The sequence below is a fragment of the Globicephala melas genome, chromosome 8 (assembly GCF_963455315.2).
Source record: "Globicephala melas chromosome 8, mGloMel1.2, whole genome shotgun sequence".
Taxonomy (NCBI): Eukaryota; Metazoa; Chordata; class Mammalia; order Artiodactyla; family Delphinidae; genus Globicephala; species Globicephala melas.
Window position 1 is genome coordinate 9,295,033 of NC_083321.1, and position 17,898 is coordinate 9,312,930.

A 17,898-nucleotide genomic window follows, 5' to 3' on the forward strand; every position below is an offset into this window, starting at 1 on the left:
CACCCCAGGAAGTCTTCATGTCCCCGCACTTCCAGGCTATGTCATCTGCCAGCCCTGTGGGTGATACCAGATACCATGCCCTGCTGCCAGCGGGCGTCAGGAAGTCTGGGTGCCAACTAGAGGCCATGGGGGGGCCTCCCCTTACCTTCCTTCCTCATGTCTGGACAGCGGTGCAGGAGAGCTGACCTAGAGCAACACCTTCTGAGTCAGATTCCGACCTAACTGCACACCCTACATGACCTTGGGTAATGACTTTGAGTCTCACTTTCCATAAACTTAAAACGAAGATGAAAACAACACTATCACCACCCCCTCCCCTGGCACAGAGAGCCGGTGTGATTGAGAAGCACAGCAAAGGCAGAGACCTTGCACGGTGCCTCGCACACAGTAGGTGATCTGTAATTGACAGTTATTATCCCTGTTTCCAACTAGTTCCCCGGGGAGCAGTTATCTGGGGCTGGATACAAAGCCCACACCCTTGACCCTGACACAGTAAGAGTTTACTGCCATGTTGTGGTATCTGCCTGAGTCAGTCTTCTTGATCTGTTTCAGCAAAACACAAGACACAACTGCCAAAGGGCCAGCGGCACGTGGTCCTGAGGACGGCAGCGCAAGAGACAGTGCTCTTCCCATTGCAGCCCGCTGGGCGGGGCCAGAGAGGGGACAGGTTCCTGCTCCCAGGAGTGTAACCAGCTGCATCTGGACCCTCCCCCCTCCTGGCGCTGCCACCTCGTCTTGGCCCCTCTCAATAAAATCACTGCAACTGCCTTCATGGTGAGGGTCCTCCCTGCTGGGGTCTCCTGCAGAGGTGGATGCCGCAGAGGCAGACCCAGCAAGGGCTGGGTGCTGGGGGTGGAAGAGGGTGGCATGGCAGCCAGGGGTAAGGGGCACCGGGGTAAGAGGGACAGGTTTGGGGGCCACAAAAGGTGTCCATCCAGGAAGCGTGATGGTCACCTAGATCAAACCAGGGCTTCTCAAGTGGCTACTGTCAGGTCCTTTTCAGCCCTGAAGGGATCTCTGATGAAACGCTGACCACACAGAACTACCGTCTCTGCCCTGAGCTTATATTTTTCCTGCATCGTCTCAAATCTCTGTCTCTCTCTCTCTGCCATTGTGTCTGCTCTCAATTTAGTCCAGTGGGATCACAAACATTCTAATAACATCATGACCAAGATACCTGGGGCAGGAATCTTCTAGGCTGGCGTGTTTCCCTGCCATTCCTGCAGTGCTGACTGCACCCTCCCAAGCCCTTCCTGCTGCTCCCAGCACCCCCATGAGGTTTCTGAGTACAAGCAATCCCTTACAGGAGATGATCCTGTACTTGTTTTTTTGGGTTTTTTTTTGCGGTACGTGGGCCTCTCACTGTTGTGGCCTCTCCCGTTGCGGAGCACAGGCTCCGGATGCGCAGGCTCAGCGGCCATGGCTCACGGGCCCAGCCGCTCCGCGGCATGTGGGATCCTCCCAGACCGGGGCACGAATCCGCGTCCCCTGCATCGGCAGGCGGACTCTCAACCACTGCGCCACCAGGGAAGCCCCTGTACTTGTTTTGTTACAGAATCCCAGGGGCCCCTACCTCTGTTATTCTCAAATCACAATTCAAAGACACAAATATACCCCTCAAATTCTCCTGCTCTGATTCTGTGGGATGGATTCCCATCCCTCACCGATCCCTCCAGGCCAGAGGCAGGGCTGGCAGGGACGACAGAGACCCAAAGAAATGTCACAGCTCTCACGGGTTATTATCTCCTCTCCCCTGATGTGTAACCCTAGACTCGTTATCTTGACATTAATCTGATAGGATCAGCTTTCCTAGATCTTAATAGCTGAGGAATGGGGAGTGTTTTTTTTTTTTTTTAATATTTATTTATTTGGTTGCACTGGGTCTTAGTTGTGGCACACAGGATCTTCATCGTGGCTTGCAAACTCTTAGTTGCAGCATGCATGTGGGATCTAGTTCCCCGACCAGGGATCAAACCCGGGCCCCCTGCATTGGGAGCCCAGAGCCCTAGCCACTGGACCACCAGGGAAGTCCCAGGAATGGGGAATGTTTAAAGAGGAAAGTAATGTAGGCAGTTGTGTGTGTGTGTGTGTGTATCTGTGGGCAAATAAGATTAAAGGCTCGTGGATTTCGGCAACTAAATCTGAATGAAAGTGTTGGACCTTCATGTCCCCTTTTCTAGGCTTAATAAATTGCAGTCAAGGCCAGTACCAAACAAAGGCGTGACGGTTTTCAAAGCTCCGCATTATAAGAAAATGAGTTCACTTCCTCCTTGCGGCACGCAGGACAGATCGCTTTGGTCGAGAAAGTTCAAAGTTATTGGCAGGAGCGGAGCTTTGGTTGGGGTGGGCCATGGAACTTATTTTCTGCTTTGCTGGTTGGGGACAACCAAGGTTGCATTCCTCAGTAAGGATACAAAGCAGGTGCCTCAGGCCTCGAGTAACTCAGCTTCTCTAGCTCTGGCTGCTGCTGCCTGCTCTATACGTATCCACGAGAACCTCAGAATGGAGCTCCAAAAGGACAGACAGGACAGTAACCTGAGATCAAGTTTGCAAACCTTTGGAACACAGGCTATGGCCAGTTTCCCTTCCGATGCCTGCTCTTCCTTCTTTCCCGAAGCTTCTGGGGGAGCCCAGAGGGAGCAGAGGCTGCTGTGGCTCTTCCCCAAGCAGAGCTTACCCAGCGTTCACTGCTGCTCAGCGGACTGAGCTGCAGGGGCACCCGTGGCATCACCATCCTGGATGGAGCAAGAAAGCAGCTGTGCCTTAGTCTACCTGAGGGATATGGGGAAAGTCTCCCAGGGCAGGGAACCACATGGGGCCCGGCCAGAGGAACACTGTCAGGGAGGTGAGATGGAGGGCTACAACGAGGGGTGGGATTGGCACGCATGGATGGGTCCTACGGAAGCAAGAGAGAGCCTAGATAAACCTGTTCTGTTCATCTTTACTCTGACTAGGTGTTGAAGACCTTTCCCAGCTCTGTTCCTGGGAATATGGTAGGATAGGCTATTTGCACCACCTCACGCATGGGGGCAGGGGAATGGTTAGCAGCAGTGACTTTTAAAAGGCAAAAAGTTTGAAATTTTGACTTTTTTTATAGTTCATACTTTTTGTGTCGTGTAAGAAATCTGTACCAAATACAAAGATAATAAGATTTTGTCCCATTTTTTTTCTAGTTTTATATTTTTAGTTTTTACATTTAGGCCTATGATCCATCATGAATTAACCTGATAGATGGTATGAGAAGGGTGGGAGATTTTTAAATATATCCAATTGTTCCAAGACAATTTTTTGAAAAACATTATCCTTCCCACACTGAAGTCCCTTTCCACCTTTGTCAAAAACCAAGTGACTATACATATGTAGCTCTATTTCTGGACTCTATACAGTTCCACGGATCTATTCCATGGATCTATGTGTCTATCTTTACACTAATACGATACTATCCTGATTACTGCAGCTTTGTAATAGTCTCGAAGTTATGCAGTGTAGCCCCCTCAAATTTGTTCTTATTGACATCTTAAGAACATTGAGTTTCCAATTCATGAACATTGTATTATACATATCCCTTTTAGGTCTTCATTAGTTTCTCTCAGCAATTTTTTTTTTTTTTTTTTTTTTTACTATACAGGTCTTTCACATCTTTTGTCAAATTTACTAAGATGTTGATAATTTTGGACGTTATCCATTGCATTGTTTTTCAATTTCAACTTCTGATTGTGCAAGGCAGGTGTAGAGAGATACAATCGGTTTTCATATATTAACCTCGTACCCTGCATCCATGCTAAGCTCACTTATTAATCCTTTTGTAGACACTGTGAGATTTTCTACAAGTCATCTCTGAATATAATTTTAATCCTTTCTTTCTCGTACCTTTTTTCTTTACTGCCCTCTTGCACTGGCTAGAACCTCCAGTAAAATGTTCAGAAGTAATGACAGTGGGCATCCTTGCATTGGACCTGTTAGTAGGAGGAATGCATCCAGACATTCACCGTGCTTGCTGAAGATTTTTTGGTAGAAGGGCTTTTTCAAACTGGGGAAATTCCCTTAAAATTCTTACTTGCTTAAAGCTTTTATCATGAATCAGTGTTAAACTGTCCAGCTCACTTTCTGTATCTATCAATTTAATCACATGATTTCCCCCCTGTATTAATATGGTGAATTACATTGACTTTCAAAAGTTAAACCTACTTTGCAATGCTGGGATAAACCCTATTTGGTTAAGATATATTATGCTCTTTATATGAGTCATTTGTTGGATTTCATTTGCTAAAACTCAAAGAACCTTGATGTTCATGGCAGGTAATCTTCTAGCTTTCCTTTTTTGCAACGTCTTTTGTCTGGTTTGGGGATCAGAGCAATGTTGGCCACATAGATGGAGCAGGAAAATATTTTTTCCTCTGATTTCTTGGGAGAGGTTGTGTAGAATTGGTGTTATTTCTTCCTTGAACATTTACCGCTAAAATGATCTAAGTCTAGAGGGTTCTTTGTGAAATTTTATTTATTTTTAAAATTTATTTATTTTTGTCTGCATTGGGTCTTTGTTGCTGTGCGCGGGCTTTCTCTAGTTGTGGCGAGCGTGGTCTACTCTTCGTTGCGGTGCGAGGGCTCCTCATTGTGGTGGCGTCTCTTGTTGCAGAGCACGGGCTCTAGGCGCACGGGCTTCAGTAGTTGTGGTGCGCGGGCTCAGTAGTTGTGGCACATGGGCTCAGTAGTTATGGCGCATAGGCTTAGTTGCTCCGCGGCATGTGGGGTCTTCCCGGACTGGGGATCGAACCCATGTCCCCTGAGTTGGCAGGTGGATTCTTAACCACTGTACCACCAGGGAAGACCCTTTTTGTGAGATTTTAAACTACAAATTAAACTTCTGTCATACATAGGGCTGTTTAGATTTTATATTTTTTCTTGAGTGAACTGAGATAATTTTTATCTTCCAAGGAATTTGTGTCCATGTCATTTAAATTGTCAAATTACCATAAGTTGTTCATAATATTCTCTTCTAGTTTTAGTATCTGTAGAATCTGTGGTGGTGTTTCCTCTCATTCCTGACATAGGTCATTTGTTTACTCTTTTTCTCCTTATCAGCCTCAACAGAGGTTTACATTTTTTTTTTTTTTTTTTGAGCTTCTTAAAGAACCAGCTTTGGGTTTAATAAAATTTTCTCTATCATTTTTCTCTTTCCAATGTCACTGACTTCTGCTCTACCTTTGTTATTTCCCTTATTCTGCTTATATTTTTGTTTGCTCTTCTTTTTCTAGTTTATTAAAGTGGAAGCTAGCGTCATTGATTTGACACTGTTTTTCTAACATAGGCATTTTAGTGCTATAAATTTCCCTCTAAGTACTGCTTTAGTTGCATCACAAGATACAAGGTCAATACATCAAAGTATAGAAACTGCATTTCTATACACTAGCAATGAACAAGTAGAAACCAAAATTAGAAGGACAATACCATTTATAACAGCTCCAAGAAAATAAATACTTAGCTTTAAATCTAACAAATCTTATACAGGATCTGCATGCTGAAACTGCAAAATGCTGATAAAAGAAACCAAAGATGTAAATAAATGAAGAGATATATCATGTTCATGGATTAGTAGACTCACTAGCATAAACATGTGAATTCTCCCCAAACTTATAATATATAGATTTAATGTAATTTCAATCAAAATCCCAGCAGTGTTTTAGTATAGATAAGCTGATTCTAAAATTTATACAGAAAGGCAAAATTGATAGAAAAGCCAAAATAATTTTGCAAAGAATAAAGATGGAGAAATCACACTACCAGATTTTTAAGACTTATAAAAGCTACAGTAATCTTGACCATGTGATATTGGTAAAAGGACAGACCCATAGATCAACAAAAGAGAATACAAAGTCTGGAAATAGACCCATACAAATATGGCTGATTGACTCTTGACAAAGATACAAAAGAAATTCAGTGAAAAAGAATAGTCTTTTAAACAAATGGTTCTAGAACAACTGGACATCCATCTATCTATATGCTCCCAAAACAAAAACATAAACCTCACATTAAAAAAAAATTAACTCAAAACAGATCATAACCCTAAATGTAATATATAAATCTACAAACTATTTAGAAGAAAATATAGGAGAAAATCTTTTGAGAACTGGGGCTAGACAAAGATTTCTTAGACATGAAGCCAAAAAAGCACCATCCATAAAAAGGAAAAAAAGCTGATAAACTGGATTTCATCAAAATTAAAATTTGTGCTCTATGAAAAATACTGTTAAGTGAATGAAAAGGCAAGTTGCAGACTAGGAGAAAATACTGCAAAGCACGTATCTGACATCACATTTGTACCCATAATACGTAGAGATTCTAAACACAACAGTAAGAAAACTAACAACTCAATTTAAAAATGAACAAATGAGGGACTTCCCTGGTGGCCCAGTGGTTAAGACTCTGTGCTTCCACTGCAGGGGGGGCATGGGTTTGATACCTGGTCCCCTGGTTGAGGAACTAAAATCTCACATGCCATGTGGCATGGCAAAAAAAAAAACAAAAAAAACCCCACAAGGCACATGAAGAAAGAAATCGTGGCCCAGTAAAAAAGGAACCAAAAAACAAAAAGAACAAATGAGTTGAACACTTTGCCAAAGATACACAGATGGCAAGTAAGCACGTGAGCAGATGTTCACCATCACCAGCTATTATGGAAATGCAAATTAAAACCACAATGAGAATTCACTACGCGTCTATTAGAATGGCTAAAATAAGAAGCACTGACAATATCAAGTACTAGTGAAGATGCAGTGCAACCTGTAACTACCTTTTTGCTGAATAACAATTTTTTTCTCAAACACACTATGTAAATATGCTTTTATAAGAGGTAATATTTTGACATTGTGGTTTCAGGCAAAGACACATTCACCAGTTGACTCAACACAACAGTTTCTCATCAGAGAACATATGGAACAAATTTAAATTCGCACCGTATTTGAATGAACTGTAAAATGTTTTTCTTTGCGTGGTGGAATCTTCTAGATTTCATTCTGTTGTGTGCATTCACTCTTCACTCATTTTAAAAAGCTCTCTTATATTCAGCCTTGATTTTGTCCGAAAGCAGCGTCAGCAAACATCTTCTGTAAAGGTTCATAGTAAATATTCTCAGCTTTGCGATCCATAAGGCCTCTGTTGTAACTACTTAACTCTGCCCTCAGCAGAGCAGCCGGAGACAACAGGCATTCATTTCTACTGGGCAGGTTCCAATGAAACTTTACAAAAATGGACTGCAACTTGATTTGGCCCATAGGCCCCAATTCACCAACCCCCATTCCAGGGGCTGGAGTAGGAGATGATGAAGATGTGGCACGTTTACAACATGGTTGGCAGCGATGGGGCAGGGCCAGCTTCCATGGACACTAAGCATTTAATCAGCAGCTGCCTGGATTTGTTGGAGAAACATCTCAACTACTTGCACGTACTGGTCCCGAGGTAGTTTCAAGAGACGGCCCCTTCCTAACCCAGATCTCCTGCTTCAGCAGCACGTCCACGTTCTCAAGTCCTTTCACCATCCGTGCAGCAAGGGTGGGTGGAGCCTGAGGCGTGGAGGGGCTGAGGGCCTCTCTTAAGCGGCAGAGCTGTGTCAAGAGCCCAATTCCCCTGACCTCAACTCCAGGTCTTACCCACTGAATGAGCCCCCCTCTACAGGCAGGGCGCTCCCCAGAAAAACAGGAAGTAGCGTCACCTGCCCCAACATGAAAGTAACTGAAGTGTTTCTCAGGGTTGTCCAGGGTGGCATCAGAATCACCCACTCCGTCGGCATCTCTGGGGGTGGGACCCAGGTGGCCTTGACGCACATCCCAGGAGAAAAAGCAGGTCCTATTCCTCCAGCCCATCCAGCGGCCCGAGACGGGGCCAGGGTCAGGGGCTTTCTGCAGAGAAGCGCAGTCTTCATGATACTCACAGCAGGCATGAAGGAACAGACTTTATTAATCTAGCTCTCAAACACTAGAGGCTAAAATTCAGTTGAACTCTAACAATCTATTTACAGAGTGCTGTCAGCAGACCAGGCAAGGCTGGCCCTGGGTCTTCCCCAAACACCCAACAAGCCTGGCCTCCCAACAGGCCCGAGCCGCCTTCCCCCGTAGCCCACAGAGGACGTCTATATACACTTGACCGGACCCTCAGCGACAGGATACGAGGCAGGACGGCACCAGACCAACAGAGACACAGACATACAGACACAGATGAAGGCTGAGGCTGCCCAGCAGGCCCGAGGGCCTGGCTCAGTGCTTCTTCAGGCTGTAGGCCAGGCTGCCAGGGACCCTGGTGCCCTGCAGGGGCGGCGAGTTCCACACGGCAGAGCTGGTGCGCTTATGGTAGCGGGGCTTGCTCTTCTTGAAGATGTCCTCCAAGTCCAGTGGCAGAATGGTTCCGAAGAGCTCCAGAAGGTTCGGGGGGTGGTAGTACTGGTGGATGATGGCCTGGCTAAGCTGGGTGCCTGCAGGAGGACACCAAGGGCTGGGTCACTACCCTGGGGCTCCCCCTGCCCCCCACAAAGAGCCCTCGGCGCCCTCTCCACCTCAGCATTCCTTCACCTCCTGTCAAATCAGCTCCTCTCAGGGCCCTCGTCCAGCCGCCCCCCCCAACCAAACACGGATAACCTCTCACTGCGCGCTCCTACAGCTGCTCTCCAGCGACTCACGTGAGCCAGGCGCTAGGCTGAGGTCACTGCATGACCCCCCTCATCCCCACAGCCACCTCGGAGGCAGGCCCTCTACCCGCCCCGGATTACAAGGGTGAGATCTGCCCAGAGGCACACAGCTAGAGACTGGCAGAGCCGGGATTTGAAGACAAGTCCAGCTCCAGAACCAGAGCATCTGATGCCATCCTCGACTGCCTTGGTTGGCTACTCATCTCATCAGCACCACAGCCCCACGATGCCTGGTGCAGGCTGACACTGCCGGTGGCTCAGAGCCCGGCCAGCGAGGCTGAGGAGGACCCCGGGGGCGTCGGGAAGCAGAATGTGTGCCCAGCACTTGCCCTGCACCAGGCCTTCCTACGCTAACTCACTTCATCCTCGATAGCCCTTCTCAGCTGGGTGCTCTAAGCACCCCCATTCCACAGATGGGAAAACTGAGTGAGAGTTTAAGTAGGCTGGCAAAGGTCAAGGGCTCCCCGGCCACGCTGACCCCTGCCCGCTGCCACCTCTGGAATGACTGGACGTTAAGGAGATGAAGTCGGATTCTAGTCACTGTGGGGTTCTGTACACTGTACAGAACTGTACAGAACACTGTACTGTACAGCGCCGATCCCCTCCAGGGTTCTGGCCCTTCCTCCGGGGAGTGAGACTGCAGCCCGCCCCGCCCCCAGCTCGCCAACTCCGTAAGGCAGCCGCTGCATGCACTGGCCCTGCTCACTCCCCGCAGGCCTTGCACCCAGGCCTGAGGGGGCACCTTCACACTTACCCACACTCCTGTTTAGAGGCCTGTAAGCTCAGCGTCCCATCCTGCTGGGCCTCGAGTACCCCCATCCCCGTCTCCAACTCCTCCCCCAGCTGGCTGGAACCCCTTGCTGCAGCTCTGTGCGCTGCTGAAACCCCACTACTCTTAGCTCTATTCCCACCCCCAGGCAGCATATTTGGGTCCCTGTGGCCTGCTGGGTGGGACCCCAAAGGGGCAGCCAGATAGAGTCTGAGGTGGAACACCCAGCACCACGCCCGCCAGCAGCCAGCTGAAATCGAATGCATCTGTTGAGAATGGAAGCGCCCAACGTCCAGGTCTGGTCCTCAGATGAGCCCGCTGGCCACAGGGCGCCCACCCTTCCCCAGGCGCATCCCAAGGCCCGATGCAGACTTGTCGGCCAACGACTCAAGCTGCCAGCCCATGGGTGCAACGGGCTCCTGACCCCCGCAGCCGCTGAGCCACCCCCTCCAGGGCTCGAAGTCACAAGGGGGGACCCGGCTCTCCTGGGGAGCTCCGGGCCCTGCACACCTCTGGCCCAGTTGGGGATGGGCTTCCGGGGATGGGCCTCGTCATCGGTGGAGTCATCGCTGTTCAGATCCATCCCGTAGTTATCCGGGTTGATCTTGGGGGGCGCCCTGTGTCCCTGTGGGGTCATTTGATACGAGGTACAAGCTGGAGACTGGAAAAGATGAACAAGGCCGTCAGCTGCCTGCCCTGCAGGCTGGTACCTCCCGCCACTGAGGAGCATGGGGCTCTGGCCACCTCCCCTCATTTCACGGGAAAAAAGAAGAAGGTTCAGGGGTCGCTTTTTAATTAAAAAAAAAAAAAATCACACCATATACATGACTCCATGTCTTCTTTTTTCATGTGAAAGTATGTTGTAAACATCCTTCTAGGTTAGTGTGTCAGTGTGTGTCCTGTGACCCGCAGCAGGGCAGTTCACTGGGAACCCCAGGATTTGTAATTTAACCATGTGGTTCAGCTAACTTCCAAGTTTTCAACATCTTAAACGGTGTTGCAATGAAAACCTTATATTACATTTTGTTTGTAACAGCATTAATAGCCTAAATGCTTGTCATTAGGGACTGGTTAAAGACCTTCTGGTACCACTAACTGGAACACAGCGGTCAAAAGTAAGAGATTTACAAGCGGTGAAACAGACAGACGTCTAGGATACATTAAGTGAAAGGAAAAAAACGAGAAAAAATCAAACTGCTAAATGGTATGTGTTGTGGACTAAATATTCCCCCCCAATTCCCATGTTAAATCCTAACCCACGATGTGATGGTATTTGGACGTGGGGCCTTCGGGAGGTACTCAGGTCATGAGGGCAGAGCCCTCATGAACGGGATTAGTTCCCTTAGAAAAGAGAGCTCCCTCTCCCCTTTGGCCATGTGAGGACACAGCGAAAAGACGGCCGTCTGTGAACCAGAGGAGGGCTCCCATCAGACACTGGATCTGCCAGCGCCTTGACCCTGGACTTCCCAGTGTGTCTGTCGTTTAAGCCACCCAGTCTAGGGTAATTTGTTGTAGCAGCACGAACAGACTACGACAGTATGGGTAGTCTGTGCCCATTTACAACTACGCATATGTGTGTGTGAGGTAAAGCGTGTGTATAAAATGTATTTACACGTAAAGTATAGAAAGATAGACACCAGACTTAGACTTTCCCTCTGGGGGTACCTTTCTTTTGCTTTATATTCTTTTATAAAGTTTAGTTTCTTTTCTTTTCTCTTTTTTTTTTTTTTTTTACAACAAATTCTACTTTCAGAATAAAGAAGAAGATATATTTCAAATATAGTAAAAAAACAACTGGGCCAACTGTATACTTCCACTTTCTTATGGTCCTAATGCATACAGCCTGTGCCTCCGGCTACCGAGAAGAGAATAATGAGAGCCAGGGGGCCCTCTCCACCCTGATGCCCGGGCCTCACCTGCACGTCCACGGTCACGTTCAGGCTTTTGCTGGCCGCCGCGGCCTCCCTGGCTTTCTTCTCCTGCTCCTCCTGCAGCCGCTGCTCAGCCAGGCGCTGCTGTTCTTCCTGGGACCCCGGCGGAGGGCAGGATGTCACAGACCGCGTGTGCGTTCTCCCCTCCCCCCCACCAACGCCTCGCAGCGAGGCAGGCAGGGCGGCTCCTGCACCAGGGCCCCTGGACCAGGCCTCCCAGCCCAAAGCTCAGGGCAGACCCCGTGGGAGCCACAGGCCCGGCTCCCCTTTACCTTTTTCTTCTTCTCCTCCAGCTCCCTCTGCAGCCGCTCCTTCTGTAGCCGCAGGGCCTTCTCCCTCTCCTGCAGCTCCCTGAGGACCGAGCAAGAGCCTGTCAGGGTGGGAAGCTGAGGCCCGGCCCCGTTCCACCCTTGCCAGGGAAGCCAGTACCCTGGCACATGCCGCAGAGGAGGGAATGGCAGGACGGGCATGCCAGCGAAGAGCCAGCAGCTGTGCTCGCACCCAAGGGGCTAGGAGCGCTCAGCTGAGGGTCCGGGAGCACTCAGCCCCGAGGCCCGCCAAACTGGGCCCCGCGCCTCCACACCACTCAGACCTCCGTGCCTCAGTCTTGCCTGCTGTGCAATGGGGAACATAACACCTTTCCTCCAGAGCTGCCACGAGAACAAAATGAGGTCATCTGAGCTACCGCCACTCGTCCTGACCCACAGGCCAACACCCGGCCCCAAGCCTGACACGAAGCAGGGAGGGGCCGTTCACGGCTCAGAGCCACCTGCACTTACTCGCTCATGACCCTGAACAAGTCCCGGAACCTCTCTGGACCTGTGTCCCCCTCCGGGAAGTGGAGCAGCTGGTACCCACGCTGCAGGTGTCTTCAGGTGAGGATTAAACAAGGAAATGTGTGGAAAGCGTGTGGCTTGGTACCCGCCCAAGCTGCCAAACGTTATGACCGTCGCCACCCCCTGAAGCCCCTGGCGCTGCCCGACACACATCCAATTCTAAAGTCACATCAGCTGCCGCCCTGTGTCCCCCTCCGAGACTCCTGTCTCTGATTCTGCCCACAGGACCAGGGACCCCTTTGTGCCAAACAACACGATGGCCCTGACACAGTCAGCCCTCTGGTTGTGACCCACCTCCTCCACTGGGCCTGTAGCCACCCACAGAGACGGACACGGAAAAAAGTGCTGCCTGGTGTTTCCCAGCGGGTGGAAGCAGGAGAGAGGCCAGGCCTGGGCCTGGGCCCGCCCGAGTCTACACGCACACGGGGGAGTCTGCATCTGCACACACGCATAGGATCCCACATGTCTCCTGGCCGGTGGTGACGGAGGCTTACCCTCCTCGGCATCCCCAGGACCCAGCACAACCCGGCACAGGGACTGGCCTTGGATAAACGCTTGTGGAACTAAACGTGGAATTCTCGCCTATCGCAGAGACCACTGCCTCTGCGAGGGCTCATCTGCCACGGTCCCCAGTTGCGGGGGGGCCGGACAGTCTGGAAATGGGGGGGGGCAGCCCGAGTCATCACCAGCCCCAGAGGAGCACGCGCGGTGGGCACGAGCCAGGGGTGCCGAAGGCCCTGCAATGAATCACAGCACGTGGTGGCCTGACTCTGCCACCAAAGGCCCTCAGTGGCTGCTGAGAAATGCTGGCTCGTCCTGCGGCCCCACCGCCCCCTTATGTCAGCTGAGAAAAGAATGAACCAAAGGGCTCAGCTCATCTGGTTGGAAGCAGAACAGAGACACAATCCCGAGCGACCCTGCCCGTTACTCCTTGAATCTCCAGCAGCCAACACACCACGTCTAGAGCCAGGAAGAAAGCCTGTCCTTCTTTTCCAAACTCCCGAGTGAAGGCAGGAGCTGCGTCTGGGTGACGGCTACATCTGTGTGTCAGCCACACGCGCACAGGAGGACGGCTGATGTGACAGCGAGGCGCCACAGAGTCACCTGGGCGCCGGGCCTCCGCGACGCCTCACCTCTCGGCCTGCAGCCGCTCCAGCTCGCGCTGCTCCGCCAGCCTCTTGGCCTCGGCCGCCTTCCGCAGCCGCTCCTGCTCTTCCTCCCTCCTCCTCTGCAGCAGCTCCTGGTGGCGCCTCTCCTCCTCCTCCTGTGACCAGAGAGCAAGGTCAGGGTTCGCAGGCCAGCCCGGGCTGGAGAGGCAAGAGCGGGTCTGGGAGGGAGGAAGGGGGGGTGGGGGGAGGAGCAGCTGGCCGGAGGGCCTGTCCTTCCCAGAAGCTCCTCTCGTATCAAGAACAGCAGGGGCCGACTTCCCTGGTGGCGCAGTGGTTGAGAATCCATCTGCCAATGCAGGGGACACGGGTTCGAGCCCTGGTCCGGGAAGATCCCACATGCGCGGAGCAACTAAAGCCTGTGCAGCACAACTACTGAGCCTGCGAGCCACAACTACTGAGCCCACACGCCACAACTACTGAGGCTGTGTGCCACAACTGCTGAAGCCCATGCACCTAGACCCCGTGCTCCGCAACAAGAGAAGCCACCGCAATGAGAAGCCCGTGCACTGCAATGAAGAGTAGCCCCCGCTCGCCGCAACTAGAGAAAGCCCGCGTGCAGCAACGAAGACCCAACGCAGCCAAAAATTTAGAGAAATAAATATAAATAAATAAATTAAAAAAAATAACAGCAGGGGCTGAGCCCAGGGACACCCGATACGAGGCTCCACCCACAAGGACCACGGCAACCGGCCTGAGGCGCGTCTTGCGACAACTTCTTTTGCTGCAGCGGCAGATTTAGTAGTTAAGGGTACAGACTGGACGAAGCCAAACTCGTGAGCTGGGTGACACGAGGCGAGTCACAGAAGCCTTCTGGCCTCGGTTTTACCCTCATTGATAAAATGGGGACAACAGTCACGCCCACGCCTCCTAAGACTGCTGAGTTTATACACATGACGCACTTAGAACAGTGCCTGGCACAATGTAAATACTCCATAAATCTTAGCCATTAGTCTTATGACCCCCTAATGCCAGATCTGTGTTCCCTAGAGTCGTAAGACCGACAGTTCCCAGGAAGAGGTGGGCCCGTCATCTTAGAGGCAGAACGTTTAATCCTCGCAACAACCCTATCGAGTAGATACCACTGCTACCTGAAGGAACCAAAGCACAGAGAGGCCAAATAACCCACCCAGGGTCACACAGCTAATAGATGGCAGAACTGAGATTGGAAGTCTGGCTCCAGAGTCCGCGCACTTAACCCTCAAACTGCTGCCTCTACAGAAAACACAGGGCGGGTCCCCGTCCCCGTCCCCACCTCCATGGCCTTCGTGAAACCTCCTTGTGAGCTCAAGGCAGCAAGACCCACCAAGATCAACCCGACGCAGGGGGTGAGCCCAGCGGCCCAGGGGCGCGGAGGCAGTGCCGGCCTCCTGCTGCGTGAGCCCGGCGTGCGTACCTGCTGCAGCCACCTGAGCCTCCGCGCCTCGTCCTCCTGCCTCCTGCGCGCCTCCACCTCCCCCATCTTCTTGGCCGCCGCCTTCTTCTTGGCCTTCTCCTCGGCCAGCCGCTCCTCCTTGGCCTGCGGAGCCCACCCACAGACGCCCATTGGAGCAGCCCCCCGCCACTCAGCCGTACAGGGTGGGGCGCAGTACGCAGCAGGGCAGATACTCCATGTCCCTGGGGCCCCGGCTAGCTCCCCACAGCCCGGGGAAGGGGGCACCCGGGAGCCAGACCTGCCAGGAGCGCAGGGCTGTGCTCGGTCCCGGGCAGACCTTCCACCCTCCACGTGGCTCAGAACAGACCCCACGGACGGCCACGAGAGGGATATAGGGCATCAAACCCGTAACTTCCCGACGGGTCCAGTCCTAACCCTCGGGCCACCCAGTGTGACGGGCCTGGGTCCCGCCAGGGCCCAGCCCGCGGAAGCTGCTACCCACAGCCCGAGGCCTCCACCTTCTCCGTCTTCTCGTCGATCTGAGCAAACTTCTGCTCGATCTGCTTCTTCTTCTCCTCCTTCATCTGCTCCACCCGTTCCCGGGCCTGCAGCACCTTACGCAGGCGCTCCTCACGCTTCCTGCGGGCACAGGGTGGTCACGGGGGCCCAGCAAGGCTGGGGGAGCCGGAGAGGGGGGCGGGCACTTACAGCTTCACCTCCTCCAGCCGGCGCCGCTTGTCCTCCTCCACCTTCTGCCTGCGGAGCTGCTCGGCCTCCTCCTTCCGCCGCAGGTTCTCCAGGCGTTGCCGCTCCTGCGCCTGGGGGGGTGGCGGTGGGGGAGTGAGGGCAGCCCCGCGCTGGGCCAGGACGACCCCAAAGGCCTCCCAAGGGCCTGAGTCACGAGTGCCCTCACCTGAGCCCTGCCAAGGTGTAGGCAACACAAAAGTAAGGCTCAAGACTGGATGATTCAGATTGATCTGCTGAACCAACTAGTACTTTTCTCGTTTTTTTTTTTTTTTTTGCAGTACGCGGGCCTCTCACTGTTGTGGCCTCTCCCGTTGCGGAGCACAGGCTCCGGACGCGCAGGCTCAGCGGCCATGGCTCACGGGCCCAGCCGCTCCGCGGCATGTGGGATCTTCCCGGACCAGGGCACGAACCCGCGTTCCCTGCATCGGCAGGCGGACTCTCAACCACTGCGCCACCAGGGAAGCCCCCAACTAGTACTTTTAAAAAGTTGTTTTTGAAATTATTATATAGCCACATCACAAGAAGTTTGGAAAATAAAGGAAAAAAATGCCATCCCTAATCTACTTCACCAGCCTATAGTAACCTCTGTTAGCGGAGGTTATAACTATATAAAAAGTTATATTTGATAAAAGAGTTAAGAATGAGGGACTTCCCTGGTGGTGCAGTGGCTGAGAATCTGCCTGCCAATGCAGGGGACACGGGTTCAAGCCCTGGTCCGGGAAGATCCCACACGCCGCAGAGCGGCTGGGCCCGTTCGCCACAACTACCGAGCCTGCCCTCTAGAGCCCGCGAGCCACAACTACTGACCCCGCGTGCCTAAAGCCTGTGCTCTGCAACAAGAGGAGCCATCGCAATGAGAAGCCCACGCACCGCAAGGAAGAGTAGCCCCTGCTCGCCACAAGTAGAAAATGCCCGCATGCAACAACAAAGACCCAACGCAGCCAAAAGTAATAATAAGAAGAAAAAAAGAACCAGATTGGGAAGGGACAGAAAGGCAGCTTTGAAAGTTATGGTTAATGTTCTATTAAGGGGGTGGATGGGTACACATGTGTTAATTTTTTATTATTATGCTTTATAACTTTTACGAGTGTATACACACACACACACACACACACACACACACACACACACAGTGTATCGACTCTTTCCTAACAGCTGAAAAAAAAAGAAAATACTGTCAAATGCTAACAGAGGTTACTATATAGGCTGGTGACACTGATGAGGGATGGCATTTTTTCCCCTTCATTTTCCAAACTTCTTGTGATACGGCTACATACAAATTTCAAAAACAACTTTTTAAAAGTCCTAGTTGCTTCAGCAGATCGATGCTGGTACCCTCCTCCTCCACAGGCCCAGAAAGCCCCAGGGGCATGGCCATAGCAGTAGGCAACCAGCAGGACAGGTGGGGCCTCCAAGCCCTCCCTGGCCAAGGACGAGACTGGTGCTTTACCAGTAACGGTCAGGGGATAAGGGTAGAGGCCGGGACCTGGACTAGAGGCCCACCCCTCACCCCAGCCTGGCTCCCATCAGACACCGCCTCTGGGCTAAGCCACCACCGGCCTTACTGTCCATTTCTCCTTGGCCACTGACCTTGACTACAGATTTCCCACCTAGAAATCTGGCCCCGAGGTAATACCATCCTAAAGACGGAGAGAAGGGCTCCGGTTCTGGGTGAGATGGAGTGGACACTCCCATCTGTCTCTCCCACTACATGTGGTGTATAACCTAACAGAATGCACGGAGCAGTTATTTGAGGCCTCTGCAAGGTAAACAGCCGCAGGCAGACTGGGGAAGGAGGCCAAGCTTTGAAGCGTCACCGAACCAGCAGTGAGCTGAATGCTTTTTTTTCCCTCCAGCACTAACTCAGTGAAGCCTGAGACCCCAAAGAGATCACCGAGGTGCTGACAGAAGTCCGGGAAGAGCCCTCTGGTTCTGACTCAAAACACTATGGTTTTTTCCCTCTTTTCTCCCTTCTCTCATGCTCTGGCCCACAAGCAATCCTGTGGCAACGGGGACAGCAGCAGTTACTGGAACCTGCAGAGTCAAAACTCAAGGAGGAGAACCTTCCATGCCACACTATGGAGCTGTGATCCCAAAATGCTGGGAAACACTGTTGCCTTTCTTTCTGTCTCCCAGCTGGAGGCCCTCCACGTGGTTAGGGGAGCACACAGCAGAGCAGAAGAACTAAGGCCCCAGCTTCCTGGCTGGGGGGCAGAAAGGGGGAGCCCCAGAGAAGAGGAAAGTACTGGATAGATTGAGAAAGTAATACCATAAGGTTTTTATGAACTCCCGGGCGCAGCACCAAACTGGAGATGTTTGGATTAGACCCGAACTATCACACCTGAAACTTTGAGAACTAAACTCACAGGTCACCTGCCAGATCCCAGACGGACCGCT

General features: G+C 51.6%; 1 protein-coding gene across 2 annotated transcripts in view; it reads right to left on the bottom strand.

The window, feature by feature from the left end:
* Window positions 1-5,079: 5,079 nt before the first annotated feature.
* Window positions 5,080-17,898, bottom strand: part of INCENP (inner centromere protein) — a 30,115-nt gene continuing 17,296 nt past the window's right edge. For both annotated transcript variants that reach the window (XM_060303085.2, XM_060303084.2), the window contains exons 11-18: window positions 15,463-15,572; window positions 15,273-15,393; window positions 14,776-14,898; window positions 13,347-13,477; window positions 11,650-11,728; window positions 11,363-11,470; window positions 9,957-10,107; window positions 5,080-8,464 (exon numbers count right to left, since the gene is read on the bottom strand). In XM_060303085.2, the coding sequence (XP_060159068.1) occupies window positions 8,250-8,464; window positions 9,957-10,107; window positions 11,363-11,470; window positions 11,650-11,728; window positions 13,347-13,477; window positions 14,776-14,898; window positions 15,273-15,393; window positions 15,463-15,572 (1,038 nt within the window). In that variant the 3' untranslated portion in view covers window positions 5,080-8,249. The remainder of the gene's footprint in view (window positions 8,465-9,956; window positions 10,108-11,362; window positions 11,471-11,649; window positions 11,729-13,346; window positions 13,478-14,775; window positions 14,899-15,272; window positions 15,394-15,462; window positions 15,573-17,898) is intronic.